A 19,987-nucleotide genomic window follows, 5' to 3' on the forward strand; every position below is an offset into this window, starting at 1 on the left:
GCTGGCCCAGGGCAAAGGGGGGTGCAGGGGGGGTGCAAACATATGTCCCGATTCAAATGCATTGATCGGCCAAAATAAAGGGGGTGCGGACCCCCGGAACCCCCCCTCTGGATCCGCCACTGTCTGAGACTAGTCGTCGGGGCTACGGTCGGAGAAACAAACAGTGTCGGACGGAGAGACAAACTGAGCAAGTCGTCGGGTACCATGGTTGGAAAGACAATACAGTATATCAATGGCATTGGTGTTCAATAAAAATTTAGTATTGGTTACAAAAAGTCTTTCATGAATATTACGCAAGAAGTCGTACCAAAAGAATTACAATCAATTTTTTTTTTGCGAATCACAAACAAGGATAATTATCATTTAGATAAGTGTCATTTATCTGTCAATAACAAAACGTCAAATTTATTTATAATACCATTAGACGAATAAAAGGTTATCTTTTAACAAGTACAAGTGTTCTTACTTAGTTCAAGTGTTATACTTACTTGTACTAATTAAGAACTGTTGAAATCGATCGGTCAAAGAAACAATAGCTTGCTTCATTATATTCAAAGTTATTCGAGCAGTACGTTCTTCCGCTTTTTTCAGATCAGTAATTTTCTACACAACCGAAAACATTAAAAATAGATTTAAACATCTTCCTTTCGATTTAGGATCACGTTGTTCGTATCTTAAATTACTTGGTTCAGAAGCTGTTCATGTAAGTATTTGATATTTACACGAATTGTCTATAATTAAGATACGTTGATGTATACATATTTCATTTTACAAAAATGTACACGTACTAATTTAAAAGCGATCATTCGATCATATCAAAATTAAGTTATGATAGTGTGAGATTATAGCTCAGGAACCTGACGTTTTGTTACCCATCAAGTTTCAATATTTATCATTGGCAAATTTACATCACTGCATTTTTATTATGAATTATATGCAAATGCAGTATTCACTTGTGTTTCTACCAACATTGTAATATATAGGAGTAGCTTTGAAATATTTACTATTTTAAAATGATTTTTATATTTTGTTCATATTACGTTGTAACTCCTGGGTCCAAAGGTCAGAATGGGAAAAATGCCCCGGAAAGGGGGGGGGGGGCTGTCCTGGTGTGTGTTGAGGCACAAATATACCAACCCCCGCCACAGCCTGTATGTGCCTGTCTCAAGTCAGGAGCCTGTAATTTATTTATTTTCGTTTAGGCAGCAACCATTTGATTTTATGGGCTATGGTTTTTTTTTCTGGACAAATTTTTTTTTTTCGCCTGCGGAAAAACAATCTATTTTTTTCGCGACAAGTCGAAAACATTTTTTTTCTTTCAATTTTAGCATTACATATAGTGGCAGCTGAGGGTGAAACAAACAATTTTTTTTTTCCTCGGAAACAAAAACAAATTATTTTTTTCTCCAAAAAACGGAAACAAACTTTTTTTTCCAAAAAAAGCCATAGCCCCCCCCCCCCCCCCCCCCCCCCGAAAATCAAATGGTTGCTTCCTTATTGCTGTGTATAATCATGGAAGTAACATTACTTCCATGGTATAATCTTTGGTTTTTTTTTCGTTTCTTGTTTTGTTCATAAACCAGGTGGTCAGTGTTCTCAATTGAATGGGTCTTGTTCATTGTTGAAAGCCGTAGGGTGACATATAGTAGCTTATATCTACGTAATTTAATCTCTGGTGGAGAGTTATTTCATTGGAAATCATACATATTTTTTTAATTTTTAAATTAAATCTAATTCGCATTCTTTTAATTGCGTGCTCTTAAATTTATATCGCGCAATTCAATCTCTCATATACACTAGACCAAAAATAAAAACATAGTCAAACATGAATTTTATTATTTAAAATTTTAATGACTATCTGAATGTGTTGTACAACAAAATATGGTAAACAAAATACTATCTCCCTTTAATGCCATGGCTATATTACTTGAAGCCGTATCGAAAAAAATATCAAATAACTAGATTTTTAAATAAGTTTAGTATAATCACTTGTGCTAAATATATAATATTTTGTAATAAGCTGTGTTAAGAACACAATAAATTTCAGCCAATCGTTGCCCAATAAAAAATGTTATTTTGAGTAACCGAATGACAAAGAGCAGTACTTTTTGTTTTGTTATATAGTGTCTAAAAGAATATCAAACGAACTATGTCACATACAATAGGTCAATATCTACTATAATTATGAACATTATTAAATTACGTGACCGAATTTCATTGAGTACGAATGAACGAATAGTGAAAAAAAAATAAAAAAAAAAGATATTACAAAATCTGTAGAGTCGAAATGGACTACGCCATATATAATAACAATCTATATTTACATAGTCTATTGGACAGTTAAACATGGCCGATATTTTCCAAAGGAACAAAACTTATAAATGAGATAGAAATGTATTTAATATGAAACATGTAGTTGAAATTAAACAAAAGAAATGGAACTCTTGGTTATAGAAAGTCCTTATATAACTCTTAGACATGTTTAATTACGCGACAGAAACAAGAATGTATGCTTTATATATACAACTTTTATCTTAAAAAATACGTTAATGGAATTTGCAAAACTTGGAGCAATGGCAAACGCGATGGTTTCAGTTTTCATATTGTTTATTTCCCATTCTTGAAAAGAAACATATAATCTGTCCAATGCAAAATTACCAATGGCGTTAACACTACTACAGATCAAAATTGATTCGATTTGTCCAGGAATATTCCCGTTATTGCGATCTCACTTTATAAGTAAGGAATATCACACAAAACAATTATCAAGTAAAGATTAATACAACGTATTTTTGTATACGAAAAGGAGAGAGAATTCAGCAAATTCGTCTATTAAGGACGGATTTTATGAAATGAAATAATATTAAAACGTCTGAAATTTTTTATATTTCTGAATTTGTTTTTGTATGAGACAGTGTTATTTTAAAAAAAAAGATGTAAAAAAGATACTTGCAATTATTTCAACACATACTGTAAACAAATTTGACACAGTAATACAATGATAGGTAAAAAAAACACTATTTCCCCTCAAGGTCTTATCTAGGATATTATTATGCATATCATTTTAGCCGAAGTCCATAAATATAACCAAATAACTATATCATTAAAGGTATATTTAATCGCATTGCCATAACATGTTTATGCTAAATATAAAAAGTAATTTAAAGAAAATTTGACAGATTTATCACTTCAAATAAAATTATTCCTCCCTTTTCTCCTTGAAGCATAATGAGCGTTTTCAAGATTCAATCCGCCGTCGGACGAACGATCGACAATACACAATGATCACAATAAAAGTACCCACCTTATATAAATATACAATTTCACTAATATATCAACAAATAAAAAAAAATCCAAACGTGAAATGATAAATAAAATATACATATCTGAACGCTGAACTGTGATTCAACTAGTAATAAATACATTTTTAAATAAACAAAATTAATATGTTTAAAAATTTTCGTCACGAGTTCAACGTAATTCGGTCATTGACAGTTTATATATATGTCATATATTTTTGTAATGTATCAGTTAAAATAATCAGAGATGAAAATCTTTGTTTTAGTTCAATACATCTTGTTGCATGATTGAAAAAGTCAGTTTAAAGTTCGTATGCAACTAAGTAAGTTATTTTATCAACTGAATTAGTTACACATGCTCAATTTTCAATGTACTTTAATGCTGGCAAAGTCATCCAGTGGTATGTCATTTATAAAAATCATTTGTAGCATATTGATGTGATATTGAATACAAGAACTGATATGGATTTGAACCAGCAACATCGAAAGATATTTCTGATACTCATGTGCCTTTACAGCTTCCTGAAATTGTTGTATTCATCAAGTAAGTTGTTCTGATTTTTTATTTTATTTTGGAAGTACCTAAAATAACAGTTTTCAATTTAAAAAACTAAGGAATCGTTTTTTCCCCTCATTCATTGAATCTAATCGGATTGATAATTAAACGAAAAACATGCTTGTTCCTACGCTTGCGTTTACGAGGGAACAACGAACCTTTTGCGAACAAATCTTTTTTAACTTAATAACCACTGTTTTTTTACTTAGATAAAGAACTCAAATTGGAAAGGGGGGTTTAGAGTCAACTTGTCAATTGGTTGGTATTTGCTGAACAACCAGTGGCAAATATATCATGTATATTTAAGACTGGAGCTAGTTAATTATAGTTTGATTCCAATATGGTAGGTTTTGCAAAGTTGGTAGACCAGGAAAGGGCGGGAACTTTATAATGTCACTAGAGGGGAGCAGATTTCAACCAGACATGGCTTCCTGTCTACTAATTACACACAGCCAATCGAATGTCCAGTCTTAATAATATGAGCTTCGGTACAGACGTTTAAGAGAAGACCAGACGACCATATTTAAATACCTCTAGTCACGTCTTGAGACATTGGAACCCTGTTATTGGAAACCCGGTAGTATCGAATGAAAAAAATAATTTGTCAAGTTGGTCTTTATTAAAGATTGAATAAGCCAAAGCTTGACTTGATATTGAAGTCCGGAAGGCGTTACATTTATGACATACATTCGATATTTATCTTCATTTGTATCTAAAAAGCTACTCATCACGATAAGTACATGGATTTAAATTTGACGTTTTTAGGTTATAGCCCCTTTATGCACTTGGCATGTAATGGCCTTCTGTAAAAAAAGAAGGGGGGACAAGGACAGCCAATTGCAGAATTTTAATTATAGTTTAAAACTTTCGATTGCCTTATTACTATAATCATTGGACCTCCAGATGTAATATTTTTATTGTATTATTAGTTACTGTCTAATTGACCCCCTATTATTTGTTTATTAACGTTTAACAGTAATGCGATTGCTTAGGTATGGAACGTTATTTTTAATCTTTCAGATGTTGTGATCAACGACCTAAACTGTAGGTATAATAACAGTGTGTTTGTCAACAAAACCAGCTCCTCAATTAATTTCAGTTCCAGCATATCGGCCTCATTACTTCGTTCCACTTGTCTTATTCATATCCGGTATACAGACTTCCAACCCAGATTAAAATACAATGCAACAGTAGGCCTTATTGGTAATAAAACATTGTATGGAATGGTTGTTGTGCATGTGTTTGCTGGGCATCCGAATCTAAGTAGACCTGTTAAGGTAAATGTAACTTTATATATATAACGTAGTTCTCGTAAAATAGGTGTATTTACATGATAACAGGCTCAGAGGAAATACAGAGTAGACTCCCTTTGTAATATAAAGATACCAGAGGGACATTCAAACTCATAGATCAAAAATAAACTAATAACACCATGGCTAAAAAAAAAAACATACAGACACATTATAGTACACAAGACACAACATAGAAAACTAACGAACCCCAATAAAAATTGGGGGTAATCACATGTGCTCCGGAAAGGTAAGCAGTTCCTATTCCACAGTTGGCATTAGTCGTGTTGCTCATGTTAAATATCAAACCCGGTAAATAGTTTCAATCGGCAGGTCACATTCGTGAAAAGGAAACAGATTGTAGTTACGACATTAGAAACATTTCCGATATCATCTGTGCAACGGATATTCCATAACGGTCAACCAACGATGACTGTTGCATCGTCGTCTTTTTCTTTAATCTTAGACTGTACAGTATGACATAACTCAGTCTACAAAATATCTAAAATTTTAATTTCAGACGTTTTATGCACTTAATGAAAACTGGTCTGGACATTTACCTTCGAGTGATATGTATCTAAAATTTGTGAGTCTTGTGAAGACAGAATTTACTATCAGTGTGTCTATGAAAGAGTGTTTAAAAAACTGCTATGAGCTCAATATGCCCAGTATTATACCCACAACTATCGGTAAGTAAAATATGTTTAACTTGAATTACACTAACTCGATTTGTACCGTGACAAAATCACAAGCAGACAAGATTTTAATTAAGTTGTTAACTCGTATTAGATTATAGTTTAAGAAGCCCTTTTCGAAAAAGGGGGAACAGCATAACGCAAATTTTATATAGAGATTAATACATGGCCTTTTCAATATCGACCCGGATATCATCCCGAGACCCCCCATAGGCGGATCCAGGGGGGGGCCTAGTGGGAAAAATTTGGTTGATTATATAGAATCACTGAAGCATTACTGGAGTAGCCCCCCCTTAGGTCAGACAGCGGGCCCCCTTAGGAAAAGTTCTGGATCCGCCACTGCCGGGGCCCCATATCAGCCCGAGACGAAGTCGAGGTGCTGATATGGGTCGAGGGATGATACCCGGGCCGATATTGAAAAGGCCATGTATAATCACTTTATTATATTCTACAAACAATTGTTTTATGTATGGCAAATTAACAAATAAAATAACTAAAGCAGTCAAAAACTTTATAACAAAGTTGAATTATAAATCCAACAAATACACCGCCAACAATAACATCACTACCTCCATATTTATTTATGTTACTATTTCCTATACAGGTGTTTTGAAACATTGAAATTTGGAAGAGTTTTATGATCATTATTACTTTTGTTTATGTCACAAGTATAATGTTACTTATATGACAAATAAAGATTATTATTATTACTCTATGTTTGTTGTACTATAAAATGATTCATTATGGTCAATGGCATTTATTAGCAAGTACTAAACTATCCCCAAAAAATTCCCGTAAATTTTGACGTCGTCATATAGAATATCTGACGTCACAATGGAAAAGTAAACAACCGATACCGGAAATACCGGAAGTAACTTGCACGAGAGGCACTATTATGGGTTTTGTGCACGAGATGCCCCTGATATGGGTTATCAGCCCGGGTGGGAAATTATGGCTTGTGTACTTCCGCTCATTACACATATGCAAAAGCTATCATATCAATGCTAAGTATATGATAAATTACTATAATACGAACATAACATAAAAACTAAAAAGTTGGAATATGGTTACAGGAGTAAAAAAGTAGGATCTAAGAAAGAAAAAAATAGAAGTGGGAAAATTTATAAAAGCGGTATATGAGAAATAAATGTACGGGTGGCACCTCATGTATTCACCCTCACTGTAACTTATACTACGATTTTTGTGTTAAATCTGTCTATTTAAAATCTTTTTCATCGAAACCAATAAACCAATAGAAATTAAACTTGATATGACTGATATATTATGATCTTATATCTAAATAATATTTGTAAAATTTGTAACGGATCATCAATCAACATGACCGTCATGGGTAAAATGCGAAAAGTATAATATGAATTTTATATGCAATTCTTGTTTCAAATTAAAAAAAAAAACATAATTTGTACACAAATTGAACGTTACAAACTTTTTCAAATGATCAAGTTCTTTAACCGTTCATTACCTAAGAAATAAACAGACAATTTTGTCTGTTAAATATTGAAAAACGTACAAGTTAAGCAAACACTGACATCGATATGATAGATTGATCCTCAGACTGATCAGCATTTTTTTGAATTCTTAATTAAGAACATGTTTTTAATGTAGTTGTGTATAACATTCGAAAAATAATACCATATATATAACAAAATGTGTTTGGATTTATTTTTTGAAATCTCATCAATGTTACTAGGCTTACGTCATATGTCATATATTATTCTTAATATTCATTAATGATTTGCCTTTGTGTAATCCTAATCATAATCTTGATCTTTTTGCTGATAAATTGATAGCACTATTTCTGTAATTGAAAAAAAAAAACAAAAGGTAAATAAGTCAGACACTCAATGTTGTATTAGAAAATATTTGTCATTGGGTTGATGAAAACAAAATGTTAGTTAATGTGTCAAAAACTAAAATAATGTGTATAGGTTCAAAACAAAAACTATCTGTGATGTGTAATGACACATTAAATGTATCCATTAATGGCCAAAAGATTAATGAAAGTCACTGTGAAAAAGTCCTGGGTATTTTTGTTGACAACACTCTTTAATTAAATTCACAAATTAATCATATAATCCAAAAAGTTAATACTTCATTAGCTTTATTAATAAAAATCAAGAAATACTTGAATCACAATGCACAAATTATATTTTCCAATGCGTATATTCTTCCACTTGTTCAGTATGGGGAAACTGTAACAAGTTTTAAGTTGACAGTTTACTAGAATTGCAAAAAAGGGCAGCTAGAATTATTTTAAACGAACACGATATTCGTAAACCATCTATTGAACTGTATACGGAATCTGGAATTATTCCTGTTAATAAGAGAATACTTTACCACAAATCATTATTAAAGTATAAATCAAAACAACAACTGGCACCAAAATATTTATATAATCTTATTGAGCCTACAAGTAGTAAACAATCGTACAATACTCGACTTTCATCATCGGATAAATTTATTGTCCCTAAATCAAATTTTTCTTTTAGTGGTCCAAAAGTGTGGAATTCACTGTCCAGTAAACTTAAAAAATTAAAGAGTATATCTGCATTCAAAAAGTTTTACAAGTCATTTTATTTTTAAAAGTGTTAAACCACAATGTATACCATAGTTGTTTTTGTTTTTGTTGTATTACTTTATATACGTCTATTGTTTACATGTGTGTAATAGTAGATTAATTATGTTTTATTCATATTGTTAACATTGTATGTAGAGAGCCTTATTGAAAATTGGCTTAATCCAAATGAGTTACTCTCTTTAAATAAGAATATTATTATTAATATTATTATATGACCGTTTTGTGTACATACGAATCAACATTAAATCTACACAAAGGTCGCAAAAACTGTATTTCATTTCGTCACAGGAGTGGCGACTACTAGGCACGTTATTCGTTGGGCATGAAGCTTCCCTCATCAGTGGTATCTACCAAGCGATAATATGATAGGTGGTTGGTAAAACAGAATCAATTATGTCGATTTATATGCAGTTTAGATACTAGTGTATTACAAGGAAATATACAGTATATTTCGATTATAATTGGGCAAAGATAATTTTTTCTCATTTTGTATAAAAAGTATCATTTTGACTTCTTTAACATGTACTTTCAATGTAGTTAGCACCTTATAGTTCATTAAAACTTTTACAGTTGAATTGCCAAGACAATGCAGTACCACCCACTGTTTGGACAACCACGCTGTCAGCTATGTTTTACGAGCATCATCACAGTTACACACAGAACCATGCCACTTATATTTTCCCGTAACCAGCAACGCACAGATTTGTATAACAGTCGGTAGCTACTGTTGTAGGGATGTAAACAACTGTCATATTGCAACCATCAGTGTTGATCAAGCGGTATATTTTGTAAGCACAACTTAACAACAAGTTTCTTTAATTATTTTTACTCTTAAATAATAACATTACATGTATGTTCAATAAGAACGGTTTTTTTTTATGAAAATCGAGAGGCATATCAAAATTAGCTCTTATTTCCCAATCTTCTTACAGCGCTTGCTTGCCATGTAAAAAGTAAAATCATAAAAATACTGAACTCCGAGGGCAATTCAAAATGGAAAACAAAGTGTTAACGATGCATAGGAAAAGAAATGAAACATTTGATGAACTAACTAATGATTTCAAGGAGGTGGTGGTATAAACATGCAGTCATAAGAATAATGAATGCGTCTTTTTGTAATTGTATAGGGTTGATCGTGAGCAGAATTTTAGTATACAAAATATGATTTAGTCAACGTATTTAAACCCCAATAAATGTATACATGGATCATTCAATACTTAAAAAAGGTCTCTTCCTGGTTGTAATTTGTAATCAGGTAATGGTAATTTACTATTCATAATGTGCATGACATGCACTTTTTACGATTTATTCAGTTTATAAAATGTATCATTTTACTGACACTGACACATTTACACTCTCTCACACGATACAAATAGTCATGTTCTCAATTAAAAGTATATGGTAGGTTTAAATTTTTATCTTATAAAGCTAGGATATGTTACCTTATTGCTACGTAAGCATATTTTCAAACATATTGTATTCTGTTAGGAATAAAATTTAACATTTTTCAGTAAAAATTGGATTGATTTTTTTCTTTTCTAGTCCGTGCTCCGTTTGTCCAGACCGTGTTGGTCTAGTAATTTGGGTTTAAGTGGATAAGCTTGAAACTAAGTACACTTGTTTATGACTTGAATGCTAGTATATTTTGTATGGAAAGCCAATTAATGTTGTGTTAATAATTTCACGGTTCAAAGAAAAACGCAGGTTAAAGCTTCAAGTTGAGTTGAGTAATATCTGTCTCAATGGTAATCGTATAATAAATCAATATTATTATTCATATTCGCGTAATTTGGATGCTCCATTTATGGGCATTATGTTTTCTGGTATGTGCGTCCGGTCTGTCCCGCTTCAGGTTAAAGTTTTTGGTCGAGGTAGTTTTTGACGAAGTTGAAGTCCAATGAACTTGAAACTTAGTAAACATGTTCCCTATGTTATGATCGTTCTAATTTTAATGCCAAATTAGAGATTTCATCTCATTTTTACGGTCCATTGAACATAGAAAATGATAGTGCGGATGGGGCATCCGTGTACTTGGGACACATTCTGGTTCCACCTGCAAAAATCGAGTATATAAAAAAAAGTTGGTCTCCAATATTCTAGTAGTACGTTAAACCATATTTGTTTTATGCTTAACAGACTTTAAACAAGGAAATTTACAGACCGTGGTGTCTTCCTTGGACAATAACAGGCAGAACTTTAACATTTAATTGGAAAAATGCGGGTTTGATAGAGCACACCGTCTGCACCGTGACAATATTCTCAAACACAAGCAATCACGGACAATGCTCTTTACCATCAACAACTGTATCCTCAAACGGTGGGTATTTTTTTACATTGAAAACACTTCAATGGAATTTGTTTCATCTGAATATAAGAAACGAGTTAACAAGGGGCAAAAGTGCAAGAGGTTAAAAAATAACATAAGTGAACGTTGATAAAATTTAAAGAAAACAACGAAATTCAGAATCACACATTCAGATAATATATTGATAATGAAAAAGTCGACAGCAAGATTGAGAGCCACGGGTTTTTATAAACAATCTCCGACACTTGTAAAGGGGAATACTCGTATGCGTTATTAGTCGTTAGGCATTTGTTTGCAATGTGTGTTGCCCCACTTATGTATGCATTGTTTCATCGTCGGATATTTAGTTTTGAGGATGGAAATGGGAACACATAAAGAGGGGACATTTGTATGCATTATTACCGCCTGACATTTGTATGCAATATTGCACTACAAGGCATATGTATGCAATATTCAACCCTCAGACAATTGAATATAATTTTCCACTGCCAGACATTGTATGTAATACTTTTACGTCCGCCATTGACATGCAGTATTGCACTGTCAAGCATTTGTATGCATTATTAACTATAGACTGTGAAGCATTTGATGCATTATTAGACTGTTAATCATGTGTGGGCAGTATTGTAGTGTTACGGATTTGAATGCAGTATTGTTTTGTCACTAGTCGAAGCTAGGAATAATTAAAATTAGATCGGGAAAAAAAATATTTCGAAAATAGGAATTGGGATATAGACATTTTTTTATTTGATTTTGCGGATTAAAACGTAATCAGTCTTTTGACGTATAAATTTTGATTGTCCAAATTTGTTGTTTTTAGTTTATCGTATTTTCATAGAATAGATTTTTGGTTCTTCTCCAATAATTTTTTGAACATTTTGTGATGATCGTGACTTTTATAGCTTCCAATAAGGTACGGTTTTGGTCATGGTTGAAAGACGAACGGTGACAGAATTAAAGTTACCCTGTCTCGTTCTTTTGTGTATGGTGGCTTGTTGTCTCATTGGCAACTATACTAGATCTCCTTATTGATGTTAAAGCTATGAATGATTTTACTATAATTATCATTATGTTCACTCGTTACAAACATTTTGGAAAGCCAAAAAAGTATGAATATATCAGTAACACCTTTGTGAGGAAACGACTGTTAACTTTACAAATGGGGGTATGTTTTTTCCAAAAAAAAAATAAATCTGATCTTTTATTTGAGGGGGCCAAAATATTGTGGTCAAGCAGATGACAAAAAAAATATTTTGAATCCAGGTTTTCCACATAGCTTTTAATAATTACATTAAATAAAATTGAGAAGGGAAATGGGGAATGTGTCAAAGAGACAACAACCCGACCAAATAAAAAAAACAACAGCAGAGGGTCACCAACAGGTCTTCAATGTAGCGTGAAAGTCAAGTATGTTTCACTATAATACGTTATTCTGATTGGCTAACTGTACATCACGTGTTATTCCTTAAGCAGTTGTATCACACAATAAAACTTTTCATTCATGATGACACGAGGTCCCACAATAAAGTGCACAGGTAAATGAAATAAATACTTGATAAAAGGCGTGTTTTCATGATCCTATAGGTAAAAATGTAATTATAAGTATTGAATGCTTTTTTTTGTAACTTTATAGGGTTGTAAAAGCGTTGACCGTGCGCACATTTTTAGTATGAAGCGCTTTCGCGCTTCAAACAAAAAAGAGCATTCAATTCTTAAGTGAAAAACATATGTTCGCTGACTCAGACATAAAACATAACCCCTTCCCTGGAAGTGAAATATTAAAATTAGTTCTCCTTTATGTATCATTTAGCTATATGTAGTACCGAAGTTCTAGCAAGTGAGATGAAATTATTGAATAAAAAGCCAAAACCGATAAAAGCTTTCACATAAATGTCTTTTTTAAATAGGTGTTGGAGAAGAAAATAATAGTGTGCTTATAGCGACCGTTTCTGCAGGAGTAGCAGCTATGCTTATCATATCAACAATAATCGTAGGATACTTTATGATAAGCAATAGACGACAACCAGCCCAATCTGGACAAGTTGTTAACTACTTTCACCATCAATCGTCAGTTACAGGTAAAAATTGCTGAGACATGAGTTTGTTATTATTTAAATTCATTGAAAGAAGTAAACCGAAACCAATTAATTTTATTGTTGTCCATTCGTTTGATGTGTTTTATCCTTTGATATTGCCATTTGATTAGGGACTTTCCGTTTTGAATTTTCCTCGGAGTTCAGTATTTTTGTGATTTTACTTTTTAGATACACTATATGTGAAGCTCAAAAATATTTTGGTCAATGATGATTGAAAAAAAAACAAAAAAAACCATTAGCATCAAACCGTCAAAAAAGCCTTTAATTTATTCTCACAATGAGGATGTCACACTTGCTATAAAATACTTATGCAAAGAAAGATAACTTGGACTTGTAAAATGATTCATCTTTAAAATCCGAGCTCCGAGGACATTTCTTAACGGAAAGCAATTGTCAAAATCGAAAGCGCAAACACATCAAACGAATTGATAGCAACTTTCGTATTCCTGGCATTTTCTTACGTAAACAATGGTGAATTAAACCTGAATTTTTAGCTAGCTTTTTACTCCTGAGATCTTTAGTTGATAGAGTTTTTCCTTTATCATATTTCTTAAAAGTAATAAAGTTCAGAATGGAATTGGGGAATGTGTCAAAGAGACAACAACCCGACAAAAGAGCAGAAAACAGCCCAAGTCTACCAATGGTTCTTCAACACAGCGCGAAAATCTCGCAACCGGAGGCGAGCTTGAGTTGGCCCCTAAAACAAATGTGTACTAGTTCAGTGAAAATGGACATCACACTTAACTCCAAAACATATAAATCATTTGTCTATTGTTTTCAAATTTTAGTTCATTAAATGAACTAAAATTTGAAAACAATATATAAGACTAACAAAGGCCAGATGCTTTTGACTGAGGAGAGGCGTGAAAATGCGACATGTTTAGCGTAATCTCAACTCTTCCCCTATACCTCTAGTTGATGGAGGATTAACCAACACACATCGAATACGCACATTTAAAATTAGGTTAAAAGAAGTCCGAGTTCGATGTCTGAATAGTTATCAAAAGACCATTTCAAAAATGACCATGATATATAAATTAACAAAGGACTTATAGCAGTCACTGACAAGCCAGCAGCAGACATCAATTAAACCAATATATAAACCTTTATAGGAGATTCCAGATGTACAAGTATGTCGCTACTTTTCTTTTTATTTATATATAGAAAAACGTACAAATATTAACGCACTTACCTTACAAATATTATTATAACTAACACAACTAACTATATACTAATGTAATACCAGGAATCTGCTTCAATACAACACATACTCTTACATCAAAAAACGTATAAGCGAGGTTCGTGTCAGGTTTTATTTAGCGGAATTCGTTCGATAGTAAAAACACACAGCATTTCGATGGAAAATAAATGGCAAAACCTTTAATCAATATAATATATGATTGTATTGATATGAATTTGATTGGTAAAGAAGTTAACCATACTAGCTTTCCATGTTATTTTTTTTAATATATAAATAAATTGAAAACAACGTTCAAACCTACGATTGCGTTGGATAAAAAACATTTTTCAAAAGGCCAAATAAGCGAAAAACTATATTTTAACAAAACGTATTTGACAAACAGGCCATACAACGGAAATTCTGAAACCCTCCTGACTGCCATTGGCAATTGGCCAAAAAATTGATAACCAGATTTAACAAAATATATCTTGAATATTAATTTAATACCAAACAGAAAACAATAAATATGCGGAAAAGATGGTATACGCAAACATGAGGTGCAAACATTTGTATACCATAACTGAATTTCGTCAATTAATGTCTCTTCGGTGATGTTAGGGATCTAAACGGTATTTGGAAGGCCTTATAATTAACCTCAATTTTGGAATTATTGATAGACTCTTGAAATTATATATATCCACGAGAAATTATTGGAGAAACTATTTAATATTGACTCACGGAATCGCTCCTGATTTCAGCTTTTGAAGATTTACTTTACTCAACATTTAAACGTAAATAATTATTGAATATACACTACTCAACAAATACTCTCCATGCAATGCTAAGCAACACTCAAAGGTACATTTAAAAGAGGTAATATTGTTACTGTAAGCACAATATACAAACTGGTTTGTCTAACTGCCTGCTCATTCTTTGCTTTCTAAACATTTAATCACGTAAGAGCCTGGTGACAATTTGATGTGCGCACAGATGTCCACACTTTACACAAACTGCACTAAATTGACTTGATTTTGGATTGAATTGTTTTGTTCAGAATAGTTAAGTAATATTAATTCAGAAATTATTGTGAGGCTTTTTTTTTTAACTCGAATGACTGGGTATATAAAACAAAACTTTATCGCATTCTGATATCTGAGTTCCATATTTCTGTATGCAGCTTTTTCCGAAATCAGTTGCAATTATGGGTACACAATTTTCTCAACTTTTTACTTATGCTTTTATCTTTTGTGATTAGAACGTCACTGACAATTTTTTTGTAGATGACACGCCCGTCTAGAGTACGCAATTAAAATCCTTGTATTCATGTCAAGTTTATTCGCAATATAAAATATAGCATGTTGGGCTAGTCTTAAACAGTTCGTATTAATTTTTAAATATTATCATTTTATAGTAGCTGTGGAACTTTTGGTACTTTATTTTCATCAACAAAAAGACTTAAATACGCGTCTTTAAGTGCTAATTATGATGTTTACCTGTAAACAACTTTACAAAGAGAGGAGAAGGACGCCAAAGGGACATCCAAACTTACAAGTCTAAAATAAACTGACCACTTCATGCTTTCAAAGGAAACACAAACAAACAACAGTACACAAAACACAACATAGAAAACGAAAGACTGACCAACACGAACCCCTTCAAAAACTGGGTTGATCTCAGGTGCTCCGGAAGGGTAAGCAGATCCTACTCCACATGCGATAACCCTTGGTGTTACTCCTATTAAATATCTTTATAGGCTATATCAAGCACTGATGAATCACACAATAGCGGATTAGAAATGGATTCTTCTCTAATACCAAAGCATCATCACATTCGTAAGCCGTCGGTCATGTTAATTTTTCTAACCCTGAAACTGGACTGCGTGTTAAATTTGGAAATCAAAACTTAATGATAAAGGATAGACAATACCGGTGTAAACAACGCAGCCATTTAAACATTTAAAAGAACAAAGAACAAAACGTAAAACTAAAGCAGGATCAACAATACTTGAAAACAAACCAGTGGTGATGTCAGGTGCTCAGAAAGGTAAGCATACCCTGCTCTACATATGGCACCGTCAGGTTGATCATGTAATTACAAACCATGTGAAAAAATTAGGTAGGTGACAGTTGGAGAAAAAGGGAAGATATTGTAATTACAATTTGAACATAACCATTGTCATATGTGAATTTTAAATAACTTTTTTTTGTAGTGACACCACCGCCTTATAGCATTGCGGTAGGAGAAAGTCCTTTGTCAAATTCAAACGAGTCTAACAACAATCCTGCTGAATCGGGATATGATTCCGAACAATCTTTGACCAGGAGTGATCCATCAGATAATATAGTGAGGAATAATTATAATTTAAATCAAGCCCTGGATTGTCCACCACCTTACAGCGTTTTTTCAAACGAAAATACAACATAACAGGAAATTTGATTGAATTATAGCTACAATTATAGGGATTTTCTTTGAAAACTGGTAGCTGATATCAATGCAATACGAAGAATATAAACTTTTCTGTACTAGATAAAAGTTGAAGTGTTGTTACAATATAAAATATGACAAATATAGTTTCTATATGATTGGATAACAATATTGAGGGCATATTTCAGGATCAAAATGTTTAAAGTTAATGAATATATGTGTAAGAAGGTGAAGAAGAACGACTTTTGTTGAATTTTTCTCACATTGCTTGCCTGGTAAACAACATGTCGAAAACAGGTCTTTTATAAACCTTCTTGATTTTAAACACAATTAGGCCCAGGTATCGTATAACTTTACAAATTATACATTCAAGTCATTTGCTATTACAAAATTAATGTTAAAAATCATAGTCAGTTCACTTATACGCAAATGAAAAGAAAAATCCTTTATAATCATTGATAACTCTCTCTGGTGTTTAACAATTAATCCTGGTATCTATGATGAGCTTATTATCACGTTTATACGCCATTGGTGAACAAAATATATAGTATGGTAGACATAGATGACCTTATAGCCGCATTTGACATATGCTCTTCAACTTCGTAATTGAATTTGGTCTTTCAACTATTTTGATGTCAGTGCCGCTTGTAGTCTTATGTAGACTACACGCACGTATGGTTAACAAATTATGAACCTAATGTCTTTAATGATTTCTTTTAATCATTGCTTTTTACTATAAAAAGAACAACTCGATTAAAGTGATATTAATCGAATCTTTAAGAGTCATCACCATCGCCTTAAGACTGCTTAAAACGTGATTATTCATTACGTGTTTGGGTTTACGGGAACTTCTTGTTACTTTGTTTTTCTTCAAGCCTTGAACCACAATCTCTCCCAACAAATATATCAATTATTAGTTTATACGATTGCATATGCCGTATTTGGCACAACTGTTGACCATTTTCAGTATTTAGCGCCCGTCAAATTCGTATTTGATTTGACTTTCTAATTGTAAAAATCTGAATACCACTGATGAGTCTGTTATTGACTTAAGGATGTTCGCTCCTCTTGTTTTTGAATTTTTGCAAGATATTCGGAATCCTCTGGTTTTATACATGTAGTGCCATTAAAAAAAATTCCCCGCTAACCCTTATTTTTCTTTTCATAATTTTATTACTTATAGTTTAAACAGCCATATTTGAAAATCTAATAAAATCCATGTTATGTTTTCATATTTTTTTTTTAAAGAAAAAGGGTTCCAATGTGAATGTAAGAACAGTCTAGAGAGAATTATTTCCCGCCAAATTTTCGATGGCTTATATCTCAAAAACAAGCACACGGACCCTTCATTTTTTTCTGCTTTTTTAGTTCCTTTATTTACATACTATGAATTTATAACAGTCGTTTAAACAACTTGCTATTTTGAATCAGAGTAGCGAATATCCTTAAGGCGAGTCTGGTAAAACAACAGGTAAGTCTATTTGGTTAGTTTTGAAATCATTGTTCAATGAATTACACTGGATGTATCACCAACAGTATATATTGGTGTCGTGTAATTTGCTATATAACTTCATATTGAGTAATTATTGTACATGTATCACGTTAGTAAACTCTTCTTTCTATGGCTTTTTGTGTATATGGTTTCGATACGTAAAAGGGGAGACGATCGTTTTTCTGCAATAACTTGTCAATGGTTGATACTTTAATATTCCATATGATTTGTAATTGTATCTGATATTGAAAAGCAATGTGTAAAAATATGTATTTAAATTATGTAAGTTAATTTATTCTTGCCAGAAAACATGAACGATTAAAAGTATTTAATAGCATTAAGAGAGCGAGCGAAAAAGAGGAAAATGATACTAGTTACCTACCTTTTTAAATTAAAGAATGAACAATAATATATACTTTATGTGTTATCTATCTATATTTACCAAAAAAAATAACTATATATCTATATTTGTAAAATTGTGGTTATACCCTCACCAGTTTCTGACAGCACTGATTTTGATTGTAAATGATACTTGCACATTAAAGACAACAACTCCTGCTTTAAACCAAGCGCTACAACCCACAGATTCATCGTAAACCTCCTTATGCAATTAATTTTCCTCCTTATGTTATTTCACTGGAGATTTGAATGGACATCGTTTTTCATCAGTAACATAGAAACATGGTAACAGTAGTTTAGTGTATTATAATGCGTGTAATCATGAATCAGCCAGTATTATAAATTCAACAGTAATCTTATTTTGCATTTGTAAAAAATCATCTTCCAATCTTGTCACATCAAATGCAGTATTTTGAAAGTACATCTAAATGTATATGACACATATGAAGTATCCCTCATTTGAATCACCGAAACATCAATGACTCTGTGTACGAAGTAAGTACAAATATTTACATACTATCAACGATTTTTGATTTTGTCAGAATTACATTTTTAATAATATTTTTTCTGGATTCTTTCTAATGCGACATGGATATCGACAGAAACACCACCTGCAGACAACGAAACGGTCTACACAACATCAACATCATGTCTATCCTGTGTCATTTAACTAGTCAGAGATAAGAACCCATTAACGATTCATTATCATAATTGTGGTCCGCTGTAATATTACACTTCATGCTTCCAATTATTTGACTATGATCGACGTGTTCCATGAAACATGGAAAATAAAATTAGAAAGTGTTGGATTTTCATTGATTGCTAATACTGCATCATTATCAATGTTAATTGAAGATGCTCTCACTCAGTAAGAAGTCAGAGTCTCGCCTTTAACCATGTTTGATTACATATGTTTTCCTATTTCTTATTTGTTTGGCAAATTTTACCAAAATAAAGATTGTAACTCATACTGCATAATTAAACTTGATGATTTTAGCAATACTTTTCGTAAAAACATTATAATTTTATATATTACCCCAGGAGTAGATTACCTTAGCCGTATTTGGCACAACTTTTTGGAATTTTGAATCCTCAATGCTCTTCAACTTTGTATTGATTTGGCTTTTTAACTATTTTGATCTGAGCGTCACTGATGAGTCTTATCTAGACGAAACGCGCGTCTGGCGTATAAAATTATAATCCTGGTACTTTTGATAACTATTTACACCACTGGGTCGATGCCACTGCTGGTGGACGTTTCGTCCCCGAGGGTATCACCAGCCCAGTAGTCAGCACTTCGGTGTTGACATGAACATCAATTATATGGTCATTTTTATAAATTTTCTGTTTACAAAACCTTGAATTTTTTGAAAAACTAAGGATTTTCTTACCCCAGGAGTAGATTACCTTAGCCGTATTTGGCACAACTTTTTGGAATTTTTGATCCTCAATGCTCTTCAACTTTGTATTGATTTGGCTTTTTAACTATTTTGATCTGAGCGTCACTGATGAGTCTTATCTAGACGAAACGCGCGTCTGGCGTATAAAATTATACTCCTGGTACTTTTGATAACTATTTACACCACTGGGTCGATGCCACTGCTGGTGGACGTTTCGTCCCCGAGGGTATCACCAGCCCAGTAGTCAGCACTT

General features: G+C 32.5%; 1 protein-coding gene across 2 annotated transcripts in view; it reads left to right on the top strand.

The window, feature by feature from the left end:
* The first annotated feature begins 643 nt into the window (after positions 1-643).
* Positions 644-19,987, top strand: part of LOC143063013 (uncharacterized) — a 53,375-nt gene continuing 34,031 nt past the window's right edge. For both annotated transcript variants that reach the window (XM_076234913.1, XM_076234914.1), the window contains exons 1-8: positions 644-703; positions 3,729-3,843; positions 4,876-5,132; positions 5,665-5,833; positions 9,009-9,226; positions 10,575-10,755; positions 12,651-12,821; positions 13,952-13,969. In XM_076234913.1, coding sequence (XP_076091028.1) covers positions 3,762-3,843; positions 4,876-5,132; positions 5,665-5,833; positions 9,009-9,226; positions 10,575-10,755; positions 12,651-12,821; positions 13,952-13,969 — 1,096 coding nt within the window. In that variant the 5' untranslated portion in view covers positions 644-703; positions 3,729-3,761. The remainder of the gene's footprint in view (positions 704-3,728; positions 3,844-4,875; positions 5,133-5,664; positions 5,834-9,008; positions 9,227-10,574; positions 10,756-12,650; positions 12,822-13,951; positions 13,970-19,987) is intronic.

This window comes from Mytilus galloprovincialis, chromosome 2 (assembly GCF_965363235.1).
Source record: "Mytilus galloprovincialis chromosome 2, xbMytGall1.hap1.1, whole genome shotgun sequence".
NCBI classification, from domain to species: Eukaryota; Metazoa; Mollusca; class Bivalvia; order Mytilida; family Mytilidae; genus Mytilus; species Mytilus galloprovincialis.